The 20475-nt window shown below is 39.8% G+C and overlaps 2 protein-coding genes across 2 annotated transcripts in view; one reads left to right on the plus strand and one right to left on the minus strand.

Annotated features, from left to right (window-relative positions):
• Positions 1–2725: 2725 nt before the first annotated feature.
• Positions 2726–12450, minus strand: LOC118099147. The gene is made up of 5 exons (XM_035143444.2): positions 12148–12450; positions 7633–10595; positions 6465–6614; positions 5825–5905; positions 2726–3650 (listed from the first exon to the last, which is right to left on the minus strand). Exons 2-5 carry the CDS (start codon positions 10583–10585, stop codon positions 3532–3534), a joined length of 3303 nt encoding a protein of 1100 aa, XP_034999335.1. The 5' UTR covers positions 10586–10595; positions 12148–12450; the 3' UTR covers positions 2726–3531.
• A 181-nt stretch (positions 12451–12631) lies between these two features.
• vsnl1a (visinin-like 1a) overlaps positions 12632–20475 on the plus strand; it is a 35739-nt gene continuing 27895 nt past the window's right edge. Inside the window, exon 1 of the mRNA XM_035143281.2 lies at positions 12632–12826. The gene's annotated coding sequence lies outside the window, so the exon portion shown is untranslated. The remainder of the gene's footprint in view (positions 12827–20475) is intronic.

Genomic DNA, 20475 nt, shown 5'->3' on the forward strand with positions numbered 1-20475 from the left:
TTTATGAAAACTTAAGGCTACCACAGGTTCTCCTTCATGTCTGGAAGGGAAGGGGAGGGTGAGGTGAGGGGTATTCAGCTGCAACATGCAACTTCACCACTAGATGTCACTACATTATAAACACTGAACCTTTAAGTTACTTTTAATTTAATTAACTATTTTCCATTTTTGCCAGTGAGTATTGGTCGATTGCAAAAACACTGGATCATTATTGTACGTAATGGTACATCTCCAACAAGAGCATAAAACTAACAGTTTAGCAAAACTCAAATATATATATACAGTATACTTGCTGAATGTAACCTTAATTTAACCAGGAAAGTCTCAGTGATGGTACTATTTGCTGCCTTGGGGCAACAGTATGCAGTTAAGGGTCAAAACGCTTAAAGCATTGCTCAGTAGACAGTGGAAAGCCACATAAACATTTGAGGCATATGCTACAAAAATCGAAACAGTCATTCGTGTGATCAAATAAATAAAAGAATCAGCTTGTTTATGGTAATTTCTGTGATTCTATAATAGACTATTTTTCTTCATCTAGAAGCTGCAGCAGCTCACATTAGTCTACTTTCACCTAACTGACAGTATGTAGGCCAAACACATTTTTGGAACAGAGCAGACTTCCTAATAACAGTCTGGTTCATTAACTGTAAAACTGTCTGGAATTAATTCTGCACTCTGATAACAATACATGTGGCAATGCCTCAACGTGCTTCAATTTGGAAATGTGACAATTATGTAAGAGTATTGCAAAGTTAATACACTCCACTGCACTTCAAGTGAGGTGTTACTAAACGAAGGATTACCGGCTCCTGTGTCATCTGTAAGAAATAACAATCGATGAAATGCTATTTTACCAACAGGAAACAGAAATGTGACCTCATTAAAAACAATGAATGGAACATTTACAATAATAGAAATTGATTTATGAATAATGTATTGAGAAGTTGGCAGTTTGTTGGAATAAAAAATTGTCATTACCATTCACTGATTGGAATAAGTTTCCAGCTAAAGGAGTAAAATATACATATATATATACAAGACTAAGCCCCACAACAAATCAGCAAACAAACTGGGCAAATATTGTTCAAATGCAGCTATATCACTGACGAAGCCATTATCAACTGAAATAAAATCTAATTCAACACCCACAGCCTTCACAGACTCTACCTGATTAAAAAGGCAGATTGAATGTGTAGCGGCTGAATCCAATTATTTTGGAAAGCTATACCGTGGCATTGTTTCTTTTTGATTTGCACTTGCCTGTCTGCCAGCTGAGGCACCTTGGTCATTGAAACAAACTGTTTCCTAAAAAACACTATTATATTTAGTGGAAAACATTTTGATTCAGGGAATTGATCAGACATGAATAGAATCTTATTTCAAAATCCTGAAGAAACACCAGTGAATCAAACACTGGTCTAATTCTTTTGATAAAATTCACTGAGGGGACAAATATAACTAGTTTTAGGAGCAAATAAAAAAACAAAGTTTTACCAAAATATGAAATGGAATTAAATGTTTCCCATTAATTACCTAGATTGTCCTACCACAGTTACATAATGAAAAAAAAACCTGCACTTCTTACAATACCATCAGAAATCTGGATTAGTTGTAGAGCTGCCTGCTGCGGTATTTGGCACATACTCGCTTGATCTCTCCCTCCCTCACACCCACGCTACTGTCCATAAAGTCTTCACCGTCCATGCAGACAACCAGATCTTATTGCAGCTGTGTGTGTACCTGTGAGGAGCATTTAATGCAGTTCTTTCATACACAAGAACTTCACTGTGGCTCTGTTACATGTGAAAGCGAACTGCATGCATCTGCAGGTGCCCCTTCACTATTGCCACAGACTAAATCAATTCTGTGGGAAACACAGATATTTATATAAAGTGCTTGAAAAAGCCAATCAAAAAGAGTTTTTTCTGCGACAACCAAAAAAAACAGTAACATCCTCCTCTACACAGCCATCACTGAAAACATATCCACCTCATCCATAATAGTTTGGTACAGCAGCCTCAACAGTCAATCACTACACCACAAATGCACCATCACAAGGGCACACAAAAATGATTTGACCCGCATCCTACTCATCACCCTCTAAGAGGCGCTACAGATCCTAGGCCACCAAATCATCCCATTTTAAAAGACTTTTTTTCAGCAAAGCCATAAGGACACAGAACTCTCTGCAACAGTAATGATATACATACATTTGAACAGTCTGCACTGAGCTTTTTCCAAGCTGTACCTGCACCCAAAAGTAATTCCACCATCTTAGTTGTGTGGTCATTAATAAATTATTCAGATTCTGAAATATAACCAACCTGACCTCCAAGGTACAGAAAACCCAGGGAGCAGTGAATGGCAGGTAGACGAACAGCACTCTTAACATATTGTTATAGCTTGAGCTGAAATGTCACTTCCACTGCCTACAGACAAAACAAGTTCTCACTCCATGTTCAACTCATCAACTCAGTGTAATTTATAATACCTATATAAATACGTATTGTTATGCTATGCTTCAGTAGTGGCAGGACATTGCTAAAATTGCAATATGTTTTTCATGACAGCCAAAACTGCATTTAGCTGCACAGTGAGTATGTTGAAAATGAGACGATTAAGAGAAAATGTATATTTTTAATAGAACAAACAATGAATAATATACTGCTTGTGATGATTGGGAAAGAAATAGCTGACACTCATTGCTATTCATTGAGTGAGTTAATTCTCCTTGTTTCTCACAATAATGAGCAAAGATCAATGTCTTGCTTAGGATATAGTCACAAACTGTATATTGTGTACATGAAGAACAAAAACAACTTATATCCAGTTACATTATTTAATTCTCAGGGCAAAGAGGGCATTTTGAAATGAAACTCCAGCAAACCTCCCACAGAACTGCTTTAGGATATGCTGCATGCACTACATGTGAACCCATTTAATAATACACTAACAGAACATACTGAGCCCTTTAACCATGACTGAATACACCCACACATCACAGGAACGAGAAGCATATCGTATCAATACACCTACAATCAAACACATGAGTACCAATTACATATCCCTAACCTGAGTATAATGGTGAATGTTTTATACACTTTTATAATAGAAGTATAAAACATACACACGTATGGTTAAAACCAATGAGAATGGAAAGGGAGGGAAATAAGCAAAATAAATAAATATAATAAATATATAAATATTGGGGGATGTTTAAAATCTGCTTATCATTCTAGCTCGAAAAACTTCAGCAAGCAGTATGTGAGAATGAAAGTACTGTAAATATGAACATATGACACAGCCCATTTTGTGGAGACAACCCTCTCTAGGTAAAGCTGTAGTTAAAATGCGTAGGACCAACAATCACTCAGAAACACCGAGGGAGAGCAGAGGCACATGAACACCATACACAATATACTGAAAATCAGAAAACAACATCTGAGCTTTTGAACATGGCAACAAAGGAGGCATTTAAGAGCCTCAATAACATGCATGCACACGTCACCTTCATTTAATTTCTGATGTTCATTTGTAGGGGTGGGGATGGTGCAGGTGTTTGGTCTTGGCTCTCTTCGAAAGACCAACCCGGATCGGACGTGTGCACGTTGTCAGAGGCTCCAGTCTTCTGGGCGGCTCTGGGGGTCCTGCACACAAAAACATTTATATAAATATAACAAACATAACAGCAGCACATTAATGAAGCAGTCCTGGATGACACTGACACTTGTGTACTGTAACTCACAGGAGTGTTATTAGTGACTTCATTCTGTTCTCTACATTTAATCTACATCTACATGTAGTTAGTTTGTTTTCGACCCAAAGCCCCAGAATGAATCCAGACATTTGTCTTAAAGGGATAGTTCACCCAGAAATGAAAATACACCCCTTATCTACTCATCACTATGCCGATGGAGGGGTGGGTGAAGGGTTTGAGTCCACAAAACACTTCAGGGGTTCAGTTTCAGGGGTAAACAGCGTTGCAGCCAAATCCAATACAATTGAAGTAAATGGTGACCACTTCAAACAAAACAACAGAAAAGTAAAATGCCTCCATTCTGCTCCTGTGGTGTCATCCAAGTGTCCGTAAGACCTGACATTCAAGTTCGACCATGTTTTTAGCCTAAATGTCTGCTGTGATCCACGTATGAACGTGGCTCCAGAGGAGTACATCAGAGGACATTTAGGCTAAAAACATGGCGTAAATGAGATTAAAATCGAGTCAAATTTGAACGTCGGGGCTTAAGCACACTTGGATGAAACTACAAGAGCAGTATGGAGGTATTTTAAGTCTTTTAAGGTTGGAAGAATTGACCCCCAGTTACTTCAATTGTATGGGATTAGGCTGCAACAAAGTTTACCTCTAGACTCAAACACTTCACTCACCCCTCCATCGAGAAGGAGAGCAGCAATGGTTGAGAGATTTATTTGCTAAGAAAGCGAGCGCCGATCGCGGAAACAAAAAAAGACACATCTCCGATCACAAAGACAGTTAGTTGCAGCCCTAAGGTAGTCTAAATCACATTATAAAGTCCTATTGGAGTTTTCACAAAAATTTGTGACATTAACAATCAGCAGTTATCAATTGCTTGACAACGCCATTGGTGTATACAAGATGGAAAGTTGTAGCTTTCATCATTAGAAAGAAAACACCCAAAATGGTAATAAATATGGTAGCATCATGCATTAAGCTATTTCAGGTTGGAGTTTTAAAACTGGCAGAATAACGTAGGATGTAATGGCCTAGTGAAGGTAATTATTAGACTTTGCTCATAACATATAAACTCAAATAAGAATGGAATATTATATTCACAACATATCTAAACACAATAATAATAATTATAATAAAATTAATTTATCTGACTGAGGTCAGAATATTAGTGTTCATGTAATCCTGGTCAGTGTGACAGTGGACCACCAGGAACAACACCAGGAGCCTGAAGCTGAAGAAGCTAAATGGAATCCAGCCATCATTCATTCTGTTGTCAAACCTGTGCTTTCCCCACTGGCACCGGCAGCAGTAATCCTGTACGCGTGGTGCATGTATTTGTTTCACGATCTTGATCATTTTTATACAAACAATGTGCTTGAGAATGAGATGCATTTCTCTGGCTGCAGCCACCGTGTCTCACAACGGAAGAATCTAGAGCAGTTTGCTCTTTGATTTTTGATCACAACATGAAGCATCCACCCTTTTGATTGTTTGTTGCCTTACCTTGGTTTTGTTTTGCATATTGTAGTTAGTCTACAAGCTTTTTGCCTATTTGTTGATGATGCTGCCAAAGGGAGTCAGATGTTTGCCTCTCTGACTTTACTGCACATTTCTCTTCAAAGTCATTTAAAATAATGAATATGCAACCACGAGTTGTTTTGTGAACAACTAATTCATACACTCCCCGCTTTTATTAGCGTTATTTATGAATCCTTGTTATGGAAGTTTTTATTGTGTGTTTCTACCAGTTGAAGTTCTGCCGGTGCCCCTCAGCTAAACCACAATAAAAAAATTTGAAAATAAGCACCCAAACAAAATCAATCTCTCTTACCCGTAGTCTTGCGGGCAATTGTGCGTACAATGAAATATAATCCTGGCAGCACCTCTGGCTTTACCAACAATGATATGTCAGAATGTCTGCCGTAAAAAGGGCCCATACAACTGCCCACAAGTCATTGAAATATATAAAGATGTTGAACAAAACACAGAATGATTGAGAGTCCTTGCTTTTTTTATTTTAACAAACAAATAGGACCCCCAAAAAACCCAATGATTTTATCAACAAAATGCTGAGTGCTATTTCGTCTACTAATACAACATAAAACTCACTGTGGAACTGTTGCTCAAACAATGGTGGACACGCGAAGGACGGAGACCACATTTTCCTCCTCTGATCCATCCCCTGCAGCTCTGGAAGTAAAATGGAAAGTCAGAGACAGCCAGGAAGGACTCGCTAATTCTGTCTTATTTGAGGCCGTTTTACCCTCAAACAATGTTTTTGCATTCGTGGCGGTGTGTTATCAATCCATCATTTATTGAGAAAGGGAAATGAATATTTGAACATTCATGAGAGGTAGCTGTGTCAATTTAAAAAGACAAATCAATAAAAGTAATTGTATTTCCTTACTGAATTAACCTAGCTGACATTTTAAAGTCCATCACCCAAACTTCAGGGAAAACAGGGTTAGGCAAACAAGACTAAAAAACTGTGGAATTAAAGAACAGTTAGGTCTAATTAAAATGTTTTTAATTTTGTATTTTTCAGACTTGTCATTTAATGGTTGAAACTTTTGGCTTCTGAAGAAGTTTTCTGGGTGAGCAAAACATTATTTTGCTCTAGATTTAATCTTACTCTTGTTACCAACAGAGATTGCTCAGACTGTATTGATAGTAGTTTTTTTCCCCCTGAAGATAAAAGCTTTTTTATTTCTATTTTTTGTTTGATTTGAAAAGAGTAAACTCTCTCAACCTTTGTGCTTCTCTGCAGTGTCCATTGATGTTTCCTGGCTCGTGTGGCTGCCAAAGGGCACCTCCTGCTCGCCATCACAGCTGCCACTGGTACAAGAAACCACTGGATCACCTCCAGACATTTCCAGGCTTGAGTCTTCTTCAGCATCATCTAAACAGTAAACATGCAACAAGATATTTTTTCTGGCACTGATTTTTGAATATAATAATGGTGTCAATAAAGACAATTAATTAAAAAAAGACAGCTTGGTCTTGGTCTCACCCTCATGTAAAATGTTCCTCATGCTATTTTTCATGTTAACCTGAACAACATTTTTATCCTTGATTCAATCATCTCCATTTAGCCGACCAATGCTTCAACACAAAATTGTGAAGTGAATCTGAATCTGAATAGGAAAACCTTGTTTGGTCTAAATGGTAGAGATTGTGGCCTTTATTAATGGCTTTTAATTTCCTTTATATACCTCCATTTTTTTTGACGTTGACAATGTTTGGCAATCTTTTTTCAGCAAAACATTAGCTATATGACCACTCAAGACACATCACGTAATTGGATCAAGCTGGTGTGATTATATACCCCAGAGGCTTAAAGACATCTATAATCTATGTATGAGAGGTTCTCGTGGCTGATATGTTTTTAAGTAATTAGACATTTATAGAAAAATGATTAACTGACCGATCTACATGTGCACAGTTTTTCATTGCAGTAATGTGGTTTACACCCCCAATTTAAAATTTGACATTTTGGACATACACTAATTCAATGTCTTGTATAGCATTATTATATAGCATCAATAGAAGATTGATATCCCTCTTCTCACTCAATATGACTCCAGAGTAAGCAGCTTGTTGGCAGACTGAGCTTGGTGGCTCAGTCTGCCAACCAACACCTCTATGGTTCAGTAGCTAACATGTTAAAGCTTGTGTAAAAATGATTTGTGATTTTAATGAATGTTATTTGCTGGAATATTTGGACACACTCAGAAAAAGTTGCACACAAAGTTGCACTGGAATAATTTATGTATGTATTGTACAATGGATATACCATTAATCTGAATTGTTAAAGAAATATTTATACTAGTGCATGGTCTTGGACAAATGAGATGAAGTGACCGAACTAATTCATTTTGTACTGTACAGTGAAGGTGAGTCTTTTTATTTGTAGTTACCTAATGGCGCGTGGCATCGTAGTTCTGGGCTGCTGAGATGTTCTTTGCAGTTTGAAACATGGCCCTCCATGGCTTCCGCTGTGTCGCTACATTGCTCTGGTGTCGATGCTTTGCTGTCGTTTGCAAAATCATTTATACTGATGTCAAAAAACAAGTTCAGCTCTTTCAGGACCATGTTGTACTGTTTTCTCATCTCAAACTCAGGGTAGACGTTTAAATCAGATGGACTGTCACTTTCATCGGAAACAGTGGAGGAGGTTGACTGAGGGTTCATTTCATCCAGGATGAGTGCAGTGGAATCACAGACTGAGTCACAGTTAAGCTGTTGCTCTGGCCATCCGAGGATAATAACATCTGCCAGAGAGATAGAGTTTGGGAGCTCATTACAAGTGGAGTCACTGCTTAAACATTCATGTGCCATGTTGTCGCTGTGACACTGAAATCTTGCCACCTTCTCTTTGCCCACTTCCTCCTCTCCTGGTATCTCCTCATACTTGTCACTCTCTGCCCCTGGCATGGAGTGGTAAAGTTGTCGCTCAGATGTTTTCAACAGCTGCCTAGGCAAGCTGGTGAGGAGAGGGCTGTTGCCCAGGCCGGCAGCATCATCATCAGCATCATCATCATCTGGTGAGAGCCGGATCTTTTCGAAAGTGTCAAAACCCCCAGGCACCCGGTCATAGAAAGTGAAGACAGATGGCGCTGGGGAAAATCTGTCATTACAGATTTGGGCAGTGGTGTTGTTGTTAGCATTTTGAGAATGGCTTGATTCATTCTGGCATGGCACAACTGCATCACTTACTGAAGCAGAAGTTGAGACTGCAAGGTCATCTTTACTTTCAACCAGTATTGTCTGAGCTCTATTTTGAAAATATGGAAAACAATTGAGCTCATTTCCTTGTTCACGTTGACTAACTTGGCTCAATGTGTTGTCACTTTTACTCATGTTGCCCTTTGTCCCTTCAACATGTGACAGTTGCAGATCATGATCTATTTTCACCAACACCTCTGAATTTTCCTGCCCGTCAGTTTTATTTTCCACACCAACATTCGTCACTCTTTTCTTTTCTTCAGTTGTCTCTTCATGTTCAACAGGAGTTAACCTATTGTTACATTTACTAATGTCTCCTTCTGTCCAGTCACTGATGCAATCCCCAGTTGATATTTCATTGGAGTTTTCTTTCTGTTTTTCATTGTTTTGCAGAAGTTCCTCATCTGACTTTATTTCTTTCTCCAAGTTCTCATCAGTTTTAATTTGTTTGACAAATCTTATCATGTCTTCTCCTTCTTTTACCTCAGTTGACTCGTCCATTCTGGCAGATCCTGTTTGTGAATATTCAACCTGTTGTGTCTTCAGGTGGTCGAGACTGACAGGGAACCAGTCAGATTGATCCTGCTCCTTCAGCTGAGATCTCACAGACCTATGACTTTCATGTCCTCCATCCCAAGCAGGAGGAGGTTTTGTGGGGCTGCGGGGACTACTGCTGGGACTGGATTTCCATTGACAGCTACTTTCATTGCCATCCATCCCTTGTGTTTTGTTGATTGTGATGTAACAAGCTTGAGGCTCTGTGTCTCTGTGCCCGGCCTGGTCGTGAGCTGAAACTTCCTGTGTTTCCCTCTCGCTGACTTTTACAGATGGAAATCTTTCAAGAGCCGCAGTACTCTCTGTGTTAGAGCATTTCTCCTTAGCCTCTCTGTCAGTTTCACTCCCCATGGCAGGGTCAATTACACTGAAAGGGCCTGGATCATTATCTCCTTCACCAAGCTCTTCGCTGATTCTTGCAGGCATTGGAGTCTCTGTTGTGTGATCAGCCGCTTCACTCCGAGCTTTGGCTATTATCTTGCCAGCGGCATGTTCGCCTTTTAGCCCACAGAAGTCATCATCTTCAACACTTGCATTCTCAGATATAATATTTCTGGCTAATACCATAACACCAGAATCAGTTGACCCCTTGGTACATTTAGCAACAAAAGGGATTTTTGCTTCCCTCTCAGAGAAGGCAACATTTTCTTTCTCAAAAGTCTGGACTTCTGGTATTTTTTTCTCATTTTTTGTAAAGTCTGCCAAGTTCCCAGAGGGGTTCTCTTCAGGGTCTGAAGAAAAGCATTTAGAGACTTGATAATCACAGAGAGATCTGGTACTGCTTCCCTCTTCCTTGCCGAAAGGGATATTCTCACTAAATTCGAGCTTGTTCTCTGTCTGATTGCTCGCTTTAACTTCAGCAGATTGGCTCCATGTATTATGGAAACCTGCGTCATGTAGAGCATGTTCATGAGCGCAATCAGACTGACATCTGACCTCTTCATCACTTGAACTAAGGGTGAATACTTGGACTTGACTGACATTAGTTTGTACCTGTCTCCCATCTTTGTCATTTCCAGCGGGAGAGCAACAACCTCCGAGGGGTTCGTCTTCAAGTGATTTCCCCAGCCGTCTGCAATCAGGTTGACTGGACGTGTCAGTGCTGGTGTCTTCTGAAGTGTGAGACTCTGCTAATGCCCCACCTGCATCATCTCCCCGGTATGAGCTGAGCTTGTCAGTTTCAGTAAGTGGTGGCTGCTCATCTTTCCCCAGATGTAGGAGGTGTCTCTCAGCAGTGATAAAACTGACTTTAGAAAATCCTGTATGCACATTGTCAGTGTGTGCTGCAGTCACCTTTGTAAAAGGGGTGACAATTAAATAGGAGTGTTGTGGCTGCTTGTGAGGTTTATCATCTAGAACATCCCCACTCTCTGCTGGGCACATTTCTAACAAATCTGTCTGCAGGGTGTGTTTTGATGATGGGGAGCCAATGTTTTTCTGAAATGTCCAAAGCTCAGGAAAGTCAAACCTCCTTTCCCCACTGTGGTTGTTTGTCACCGTACAATCTGTCCTTGGCCTTTTTTGGGAGACTGGTGAAGTGAGCTCTCTCTCTGTTTGTAGACTGATGTCTTCATGTATGACTTTATCCATTTTCTTATATCTAAAAAATAATAAAAATAGAAACAACTTGAGCATCACAAAGCCACACTGCTTAGATCAATAAAAGCAAAAAGCAAACATGTCAAACATTGACAAACACAATCTATTCCACATTAGAAGAAGACTTTTCAGACAGGAACACTGACTCAAACCAGTGATTCAAACCAAGCTGATGGTCTCCTAAACATATCCTATAAAAGGACATCAAGAGCACACTCCATCAAGAACTGTTGTGCATCAGTATCTAATGATACTTGGCTAGCTACAATGAACAGACAACCTTTTCCACAGCAAACATTTCACTTATCAAAATGGGGAAAGCATAGATGTTATGATGTTATTAATAACATCAAGAACTACTCTGTACTATTTTAAGTTTACCAGCAGTTTAGTGTGATGGTGAGCCAGTATGCAGAATATCGAAAACAAAAATAATTCAGCCATCATTAATTTGACACATGTCAAAATAACTTCTGTGGAAAAGGCTGACTAGGCTGTCCCAATTCGAAAGCTCCTCCAAATGCGGCTGACAAATGTGTCTTTCAACCTGTGAGCAACGGACGCTCCACTGGGTGGATCCTTACATATCCCATGATTCATTGCGCTTCAGTGACGAACTGCTTATCAAAGAGGTAATGGTGGAAAAAAGCAAAGCAAAAAACGTCAGAAGAATTTATTTTAAAATGTACTCAAAGAAGTACTCAAGCGAACAGCTAACGGTACACATTGAAAAATCTTTTCAACGTTTTTAAACAACTGAAGAACATTTACGTTGGGACAAGCTGGTGAATGTGAGCCGCTAAATTGAGACACAGCTTTTGTCTTACACTCATGCTTCTCATCCTCATGAAAATTAACAAAAAGTTAAAGATAAGAATTTCAGGTCACCATGGTGATGATTATCACCTGGCAGACCACCCTGTCACACACAGGCATGTTTATAAATGGTCAAATACAAAAGAGTATATTAACTGTATGAACACTGAAGAAACTATTATTGAAAAAATGATAAAATAATGATGTGACTGCACTCAAGTTATCCCTCAGTGTTGAGTGTAAAATAACTACAATTCACAATCTCTTCTTTTAAACCGATTCTTACTGCTGTATGAACTGATTTGTGTCGCCCAGGTTACTATGACCAGCTTTAGCCTCCTTTAGCTTGCTAATGTTAGCAAGGAAAAACAAGTGTCGAAGTTAGCTGACTGCCAACATTAGCTTGTATTAGTACCTGTCATGCTGTAAAGGTAGTTAGCTAGCTATAGCAAAAAGTGGCTGAATATCAATGACCTGCTCTTCCAGAGTAATGTTTTCATTCCCTTGAATTACCCAATATTTATAACTCAAAGAAATATGCCACACTTACACTCATAAATAAAATGACTTCAGCATTTTGTTATAATGAAACTTCAGAAGTCAGCTAGCTTATTCACTTAGCTAGCTAACCAATTAGATCATACTTTCCCTTGCAGACAATACTATCCGACATTTTGAGGTAGAAACATTGTTTAATTCTCTATTCAGCGACTACTAGTAATTCTCAGGTTACTCACCAGGTGAATTAGTTGGTTAGCCTTTAACCCTGATTAAGCACAGCCAGGTAACCCGGGTTAGCAAGCATTAGCTGGATAGTTTCCTGTGGCGCGAAAACCAGGTGACGAAAGCGGAAGGATACCTACATAGACGCGGTTTAGTTACATGAATCCTCCCGGTGTGTTTTAATCTATCAGGCATGAGAAGTGGTTTGGACCGTTTCTAGCTCAGGGAAGCCATAGATCACTTCAACGCGTTAATGTGTGTAAGATGTCATTCATCGCTGTCGTTTGATTTTGCTTTATTCGTGGCGATCAGCCCAAAACCAGATAGGTAGAGAGAGAGAGAGAGAGGGAGAGAGAGATAGAGAGAGATAGAGACTCACCACTCTCTCTCCCCCTCTCCCTCTCTCTCTCTCTCAGTATGTGTCTCCTCCTCCGTGCCCGCGCTCCAGTGTGTTCTCAGCCGCAGCATCGCACGGACCTGCTCCGCTCACTTTTTCTGTCGAGGCTCGACTTCTTCCCCACCCCCCGCTGCATTCAAAACCCAGACTAAACCCCCGCAGACTCTAAGCAAACCCGCCAGAGAGAACCGTGAAGGCGACAGAGGCTCGACACAGGAGCAGTTTGTAGCCGTCGCAGGTTTTTTGTGAGCAGACGTCAGACCGGACTTCTCCCCGCTCCCTCCGCACCCTCTAAGGTAGGATGGATCATATGGAGAGGGATGCATGCAGAGCAGAACCCGGTGTCTCCTTCACTGAACTCCTGCTTTATTAAACTGTGTATGATGGTGCACGAGGCAACCTGGTTCAATAAGACTCGATTATGATGTGATCACTGGAGGGTTTGGGGCGATATTAATGAGACCCAGGTTACAATAAGGACAAATGCCGTTTATCAATATAACCTCTGCAGCCGTGGGATCGATCCCTGCTGCTTGTTGCACGTTGTGCACGCGAACACGAGACTTATCGATGTGAAGAAGATCGTGGTTTGTCTGGTCTGGACTTACTCTACACTGCCTACACGCACACACACACACACGGCTTAGATTGATTTAATTTTCATCCGTTATCAAAGTTATAAGACAAATCAGCATCATCTGCTTTATGCAATGTAGATTTGATTTTAGTTGATTCTACTGGACTTTGCATTGGAGGGCTTTTGGTACAACATGATGTGGTGTGTGTGGTGTATCGTAGTTTGGCAAGGGTGTGTGTGTGTGTGTGTGTAAGAATGTATGTATGCAAGAAGGTGTGTCTCTCTTATCCCACATCCTCATCCTTACTGAGGCATGATGATCATGTCTCATCCCCACTAGCACCTCTGTGTGCCAACTCTCCTGTGCACACACACACACACACACACACACACACACACACACACACACACACACACACAGGCATGACAGTTCCGTAGAAAACGGGCACCATTATTACACAGAAATCCACCAGATTTGCCAGAATCAAAGCCTTAAACTGCCACGTTCCTGTCTGATGGTGCCTCTCTGGGCTGGGGCTCTGCCTGCCTCTCAAGGTCATCCCCTGTTGGCAAATGATGGTAAAGGGACAGTGTTATGTAATAGCTTATGGCCTGGCTCAGGGGCAAGTCTGCTGATTGTCACACGACTGTAAAATTACTCATCTGACAATATATATTAGCGGTCATTTCCTTACTAAGATGTGAGTTCAGCTATGTGTTCTTTTTTTAATAATAATTGTACTGCTGTGACAGTGTCCCAGTGGACCAGGAGACAAAGGGCTATGACTCAGGTTTAGAGACAGCGTGCTGCAGACTGACCCAGGGTATCTTGTCCCAGACTATGTCCCTATTATGTCTCCAGCTAATTTTTTTTTTTACATTGACATTTGTTGATTGTGCATCAGTTGTCTGTTTATTGTAGATGTGAGTAACTGGTGCAAAACACTGTCGTGCATAAAATTAAGCGCTAGCAGGGGGGTGGGGTGTGTTCAGTGTTGTGTGCTAATAGGAGTGTCATGCCTCTGCATCCGTCTCTGATCACACCATGATTTTTATTTTTTTTTGCCTTTCCTTGCATTTATTCTTTTTTTATCGTTTGATATCTTCTCTCCCTGGTGTATACATTGAAAATGAAAGCTGGAGAATAGAAGAGGGATTTCACCATACACATTTTTGGCGGTCAGGTGATTGCTGAGTGAGCTGAGTGTGGAGATTTTCTTCAGTTATCTAACATTTAAAAATTGTTTTTATTTTCTCACCCTCAGTTATTTGTTAGAAAACGAGGCAAGGTTGATGGTAAACTGTGGAACAATTTGTCAACTACCACTTCAGACCTTGAATTGCTGCACTTATATTTTGAGCCATGGTTTGCGTCATTCGTCGTTTTGGTTTTTGTTAGTTGTTGGTAACAAACCTCAATGTGCCTTCAGATTTGCAATCTCATAGTTATTATCAATCTTTTATCGCAGGCGTGATCACTCGGTCATGATTGGTCCAATATAGCCAGGTGTCATGCAGTTGGAAGATGTAAAAACAGGTGTATTATGTGGTAATATGTACAACATATAACTGACAGCAGCTTGCCCTAACTTCAGGTATTAGTTTTGTGATTTGAATGTGTTATAGTGTTAATTGTAGAATAAAACATTTGAAAAATAATCTGAGCTCAACAGGCTTCACCCACATGGATGGCAGCAGGTTGGGGTATTGTAGTTCGTCGTCCTCTATCACTATACTATTCTATACTATACTATACTATACTATACTATACTATACTATACTATTATTTCAACCCTAGGAACAGATGATAGCGTGACAGGGCTCCTAGGAAGCTCTGAAGAATTACAGTGGAGATGATTTGACATTAGGATGAAAAAGTATGGAAGACAAATCAGAATCAACAACAAACAGACACAAAATGAAGGTCTTTAAGTGTTTAAGAATGTGTTGGAAGATTACATTTTGAAATTGCTCCAATGTACCATGTTGCTACTTGCGTCACTTTAAAGATCGTGCAGCTTCAAGTTTTATAAAAGAGTGAGCTGAGGGGGTGGTATTAAAATAAGTGTGATTTATTGAAGTGTTAGGTCACCTTTTGTACACCATAAATGAATCACTAAACATAAATCCTTATCCTAACGAGTTAGAATAATAATTTCATCTTATTATACAAGTTGTTTTTGGTGGTAAGATCAATATACTGTATATTACTGGATAATACCACCAGCTGCACATTGATACAGGTCAGATCCAGATTCAGCTCTGATGGAGGTAGACAGAGTGATAAATAACACCTGCATTATGATGCAGTGTGAGCTATTGTAAGAACATTTTGAACATATCAGAAGTGAATGAACACTAAGTACCACATTAGAAGGTTGAAGCTTTCATCAAAAATGCATTCATCTTCTAGAGGTTGTCTGCATTGTGTGTGTGTGTGTGTGCCTGTGTGTGCCTGTGTGTATGGCAGCATCATATATGCCAGCAATATGCTCATAATGTGCTCGGATGCCTTGAAATGCTGCACTTAACCTCAGTTCTGAATGATTTCACACAAATACACAAAGACACGCAATATGTAACAGACCGTCTCAACCACATGTTACACATGTGTTTGTGACTGGTTAAAAATGCAGTAGATCATGTAACACATGAACACACCACAAAACTTTACATACATGCTGTATAGAAACACACACAAGCTCTCACATGTACACACACTTGCCCACACACACACATACACGCTTCCACAGTGACATAATGGCCAGGCTGTCACACATCTTGTACTGACATCTCTCCAGGGACACATCTGTGTCCTGCTGCAGCTGCTGTCTTCAAGCTCAGCCCATCTTGTCTGACAGCCTATATTGTAACAGAAAAGTGTTAGCAACTAGATGTCAGCGTGCACTGCCTCCTCAGCTTCACTGCAGTACTGAGAGGATATTCCTCATCACTAAATACGTAAAAGGAGAAGGGGTAGTTATCATGTGATATATCATGACAGTGTTGTTAAGTTGCTGCCAACATAATTTGCCAATATACTGTATTGCTTGCTTTTAATCAAGAAACAGTTTCAGTTTAGTAGAATCTGAATTGAGCAGTGTAAAAATATTGTCTGTTTATTATGAAACTGGCAGGACAAATGAATGGGGAAACACTGAGATCCCCTTGCTGACTCCAAATCTTTTGCAAACAACTTAATATTTATTATTGAGTAATGGTAAATGGTCTGTATTTATATTGAGCTTTTATTGTCTTGATGACCACTCAATGCACTTTGCAGTCATTTGTTTACCATTCACCCTCACATTTATACAGTGCATCTATGTGCAGCACTTTATCACACATCACTCACACAGCTGTCAGGGCCAATTTGCAGTATCATGCCCACGAACATTTCAGCATGTGAACTGGAGGAGCTGGGGTTCAACCCGTCGACCCTGTGGTTAGTGGACAACCCGCTCCGCCTCCTGAGTCACAGCTGCCCAGTGCAGCAAGGAACAGTCACGTCCACTAAGTAATTGCTTATCATTAATGTCAAATATGAAAACTATTTGTTTTCATATTTGACATTAATGATAAGCGGTTTGGAAACTACAATAGTGAATGGACTGCAGTTATATAGCCATCAAAACACTTCATAGTACAAGTCACACTAACCCATCCACACATACATTCATACTGCGCTTCTACACACAGCACTTTTTCTATCACACATCATTCACACTCTGACACGACAGGACCAATTTAGGGTTCAGCCCCCAAGGGAGCTCTATCGATTAATGGTTTTGGGTTGCATTATGGGAAATAATTAGTGGGGTCCAAAGGTCTGACACCCATAATAACTAAAAGTCAGGATTACTCAGTGTCCTAATTTAATATTCATTATAGACTAAATCACCGGATTACTCCTTTAATGAATACAGATCTTTTACCCCCAGCCAGATAACAGTACGCTGTCATCCCAAAAACCGAAATCCTCGAAGAACCAAAAATAAATTCTCATCCATTACAGCTGTAAAAATAAAGCTGCAATGAGAAGCATTGATGCAAGGCGTGTCAGTGTTTTGGTCCCTTCAATGAACTGTGCATCATAATTTTCAGATAACACAAACTGAATGATACGTGAGTCAGACAGTCATTTGTTTGTTTTGAAGGGGGGAAAAGCTGCGGTTTGTGCTGATCCACTGCTACTCGGTGATTATAGCCATAGCTGAAAATCGTACTTTTGTTAATTTTCACAATGAAACTGCAGTTGAAGGATCACAGGGTCAGTGACTAAATGAGAGAATTGTACAGACTCCTTCTCCTTTTCAGAAGCAGCTGAATGCACAGAAGATGTTCTCTTGAGAATCTCCTTTTTTCAGCGATTTTTTTCTCGACACTCGTGTGAGCTCATATTGAGAAACTTGACTGTGTCACTGCCATGACAACCAGATAGAATACTACCCCCTCACATTCACGCCATGTTACTAGATGCGCTGCCACTCCAGTGTTTCAAATAGACGGGTGAATCGGATGCTACCTTTATGTACCGTTAACTCTTAACGTGATATCCACAGCATTTGTTGTGAGTGTCAGTTTTAGTAAGTAGCTGAGACATTGTTGTTTACTTGTAATTTGGGTTTCACAAAGCAAAAAGAAGAGCCCCTAGATGAGGTAATCAAAAAATGTCTTGAAAACCAATGATGAGTAATCGAGATGACATTCAACCGTGCTCAAACGCTGGTGGAAAATGCAGCTTATCCCTTAGTAATTCATTAAAGGTCTGCTTGAAGTGACATATTTGGGTGGACATGGTCAGCCTTGTCCGTGGCCTTCATGGTTTCAGCCGATAGTGAGGACGTCCAGCAAGTGTGGGTTTATTATGGTCCAGAGGGGACAAGACTTTAGGAGCATGAGTTTCTCTCCAAACTGAGCTGCACAATAGAGCAATAAATCAAAGTCTTGGCATCAAGTAATTTTGAGATCGTCCAGCAACAATGTCCCCATTGTATATACACAGACTGTCCACTAGAGAACACTAAAAAATGTATTTTTTCACTGTAACAACATGTCCTACTTTGTATCTTGGACACAGTTTAAAATATCTTAGGGATCCATATCAGTATTGTGACTTCCGCCATGATGGTTATGTTTTTGTCAGCATATGTTTGTTTATTTGTTAGTTAGCAGGATTACGCAGACTACTTAACCCATTTCCATGAAATCTGGAACATGGACAAAAGAAGAACCCATTCAATTTTGCTTCTGTGTTAGTCCCAGTGACTCTATTGTTTGGGATATAATGAACAATATATTTGTTTTTCCAACAGCTATTTAATTTCCAATAAGTTCATTTATTTGTGTTATTACCCATTTGGTTCACCGTCAGTGAGGAGGCATGATCACTCATTACATAACTTCCTCTGTGAACTTGGGTCATCCTCTGCCTGGTTGAAAGCATTTTCCAAATGTGGCATTCAAGGCAAAGTATTTCTCTCTAACTAGACAAATGGTTTCTCGATCGTCTCCCGGGGACTGGCCGAGCTGCTTACAAAGGTTTCAAGTGTACTCACAAAATAAGGAATTATTTCATTTTTTCCTACGTTTTTTCTACCTTTACTAAGATTCTCTGTGTCAGTCTCTCCACTGCTATGGGTCTCTGTGGACAACCAAATTGGATCAACTGCATAGACCAACAACACAGACAGACCTTCCCCAAACCTACATTTTATATCTTTCTTACATAATTTGGCCCCTGTGGGAACTGCATGAGAAAGGACACACAGCTCCCTGACATTGTGAAACAGTATGAACCCTATTCTCTGCTCCAATACATCCAGAAAGGAGCTTAAAGAAAACCGTGTGAAATTTGAGGAAATACATTCATTCAAGAGTTTGATGCGAACAACCACTCCCATATATTTATTCTTAATAACATTACAGCCAGTTAAATTAGCTTTAGATTAACGGTTAACAAAATCCAAAATCCTGTTTTATCATTGTGAGCTTGCCAGGCAACCAGTCAAGACTGCACCTGTGCCCAACAAAGGATCTGACCTCTAGTTGCATTAGTTATAATTGGAATAAACCACAAATTGTTGTTTTTACACTTTGACATTTGTGAAACATTTGAGAGAACCTTCGGTTTTATCAATTTTGTCAAAGGTTATAAAGATCTTTGGAAAGAGCCAGTAATGTCCAGTATTTATGCAAAGCTAATCTAACCAGATGCTGACGGTAACTTCATATCTAACGTACAGACATGAGAGTGGTAGCAATTTTCCCATCTTACTTTCAGGAAGCGAGTGAACAAGCGTATTTCCTATAATGTTGAACTATGCAAATGAAGTACCATACAGTTTTAAAATTATATATTTTGCATAGTTTAGGCATAGACTGTATATAAAAACGGACATAGACTCCGGGTCCAGAAAGTGAAGCCAATGCTGAAGTAATTGGAACCTGTATTCTCTCTAATGAACAGCATGGGGTGACTACACTGATTGCAAAAAGAAAATGACTCCACTTCTCACTGGAAATATTTTCCTATGGAGTTTATGATTTAAATCACTAGTTTCAGTATTTCTTTAATAAAGTATTATTTTCATTTTGTAAATTATGGTCCCAATTAGTGTCAAATACCATGTGATTGATATTTAATGTAATGTAAAAGCTAGTGCCGTCCAATGGGAGCAGCCTGTTAATGGCAAATCACAGATGACCTGCACAACTTTTTTGATATCCGACCTTCAATTGAACTATTGAAATCACTTTATTTCACCTCAGGATGAAGTTGCAGAGGTTTGCTGAAGATAATGTATCACAGAAGACTCATAGACTTATATTCATTTTATAATGTGGTGATGGCACTATTTTCAAAACAATTTTTGGAAACAGTCGGACACAGCTCTGAGCTATGTTGTGACAAAAATCAAATCCAAAGGATGATCATCAAGCTTTGATGCTGTGAAAAGCCCTTGTCCAGTATCAAGGTTGCTGTTTGGCAGTGAGCTTCAGAGTTGGATGTTTGAGCGTTTTTGAATGCACCACAGGGAGAATTTTTTTAATTAGTGGGGTATGCTCACTGCTCGCAGGGTCATTCCCACACAACAATAATGTGATGCTAGCATCAAAGTTTGGGCTGCAAAATGATGCACTACCTGTCTCAGGTGAATTCTAGGTGTCAGTGTTTTGAATTCCATATATAATCAAAATAATAATCCAAAACAAAATGTACAGCACAATGCGAGTCTGAAAACGTAGGGCATGCTTTAGGAAGTGGCCACTTTAAAGAGATGGAGCCCTGCAGAATGGCAGGCCTCAGTATATTACTGCAGCACCTCTTGGATGTTTGCCTGAGTGTCCTCTCTGCACCCCGGCGCA

Source organism: Hippoglossus stenolepis, chromosome 20 (assembly GCF_022539355.2).
Source record: "Hippoglossus stenolepis isolate QCI-W04-F060 chromosome 20, HSTE1.2, whole genome shotgun sequence".
Classification (NCBI taxonomy): domain Eukaryota; kingdom Metazoa; phylum Chordata; class Actinopteri; order Pleuronectiformes; family Pleuronectidae; genus Hippoglossus; species Hippoglossus stenolepis.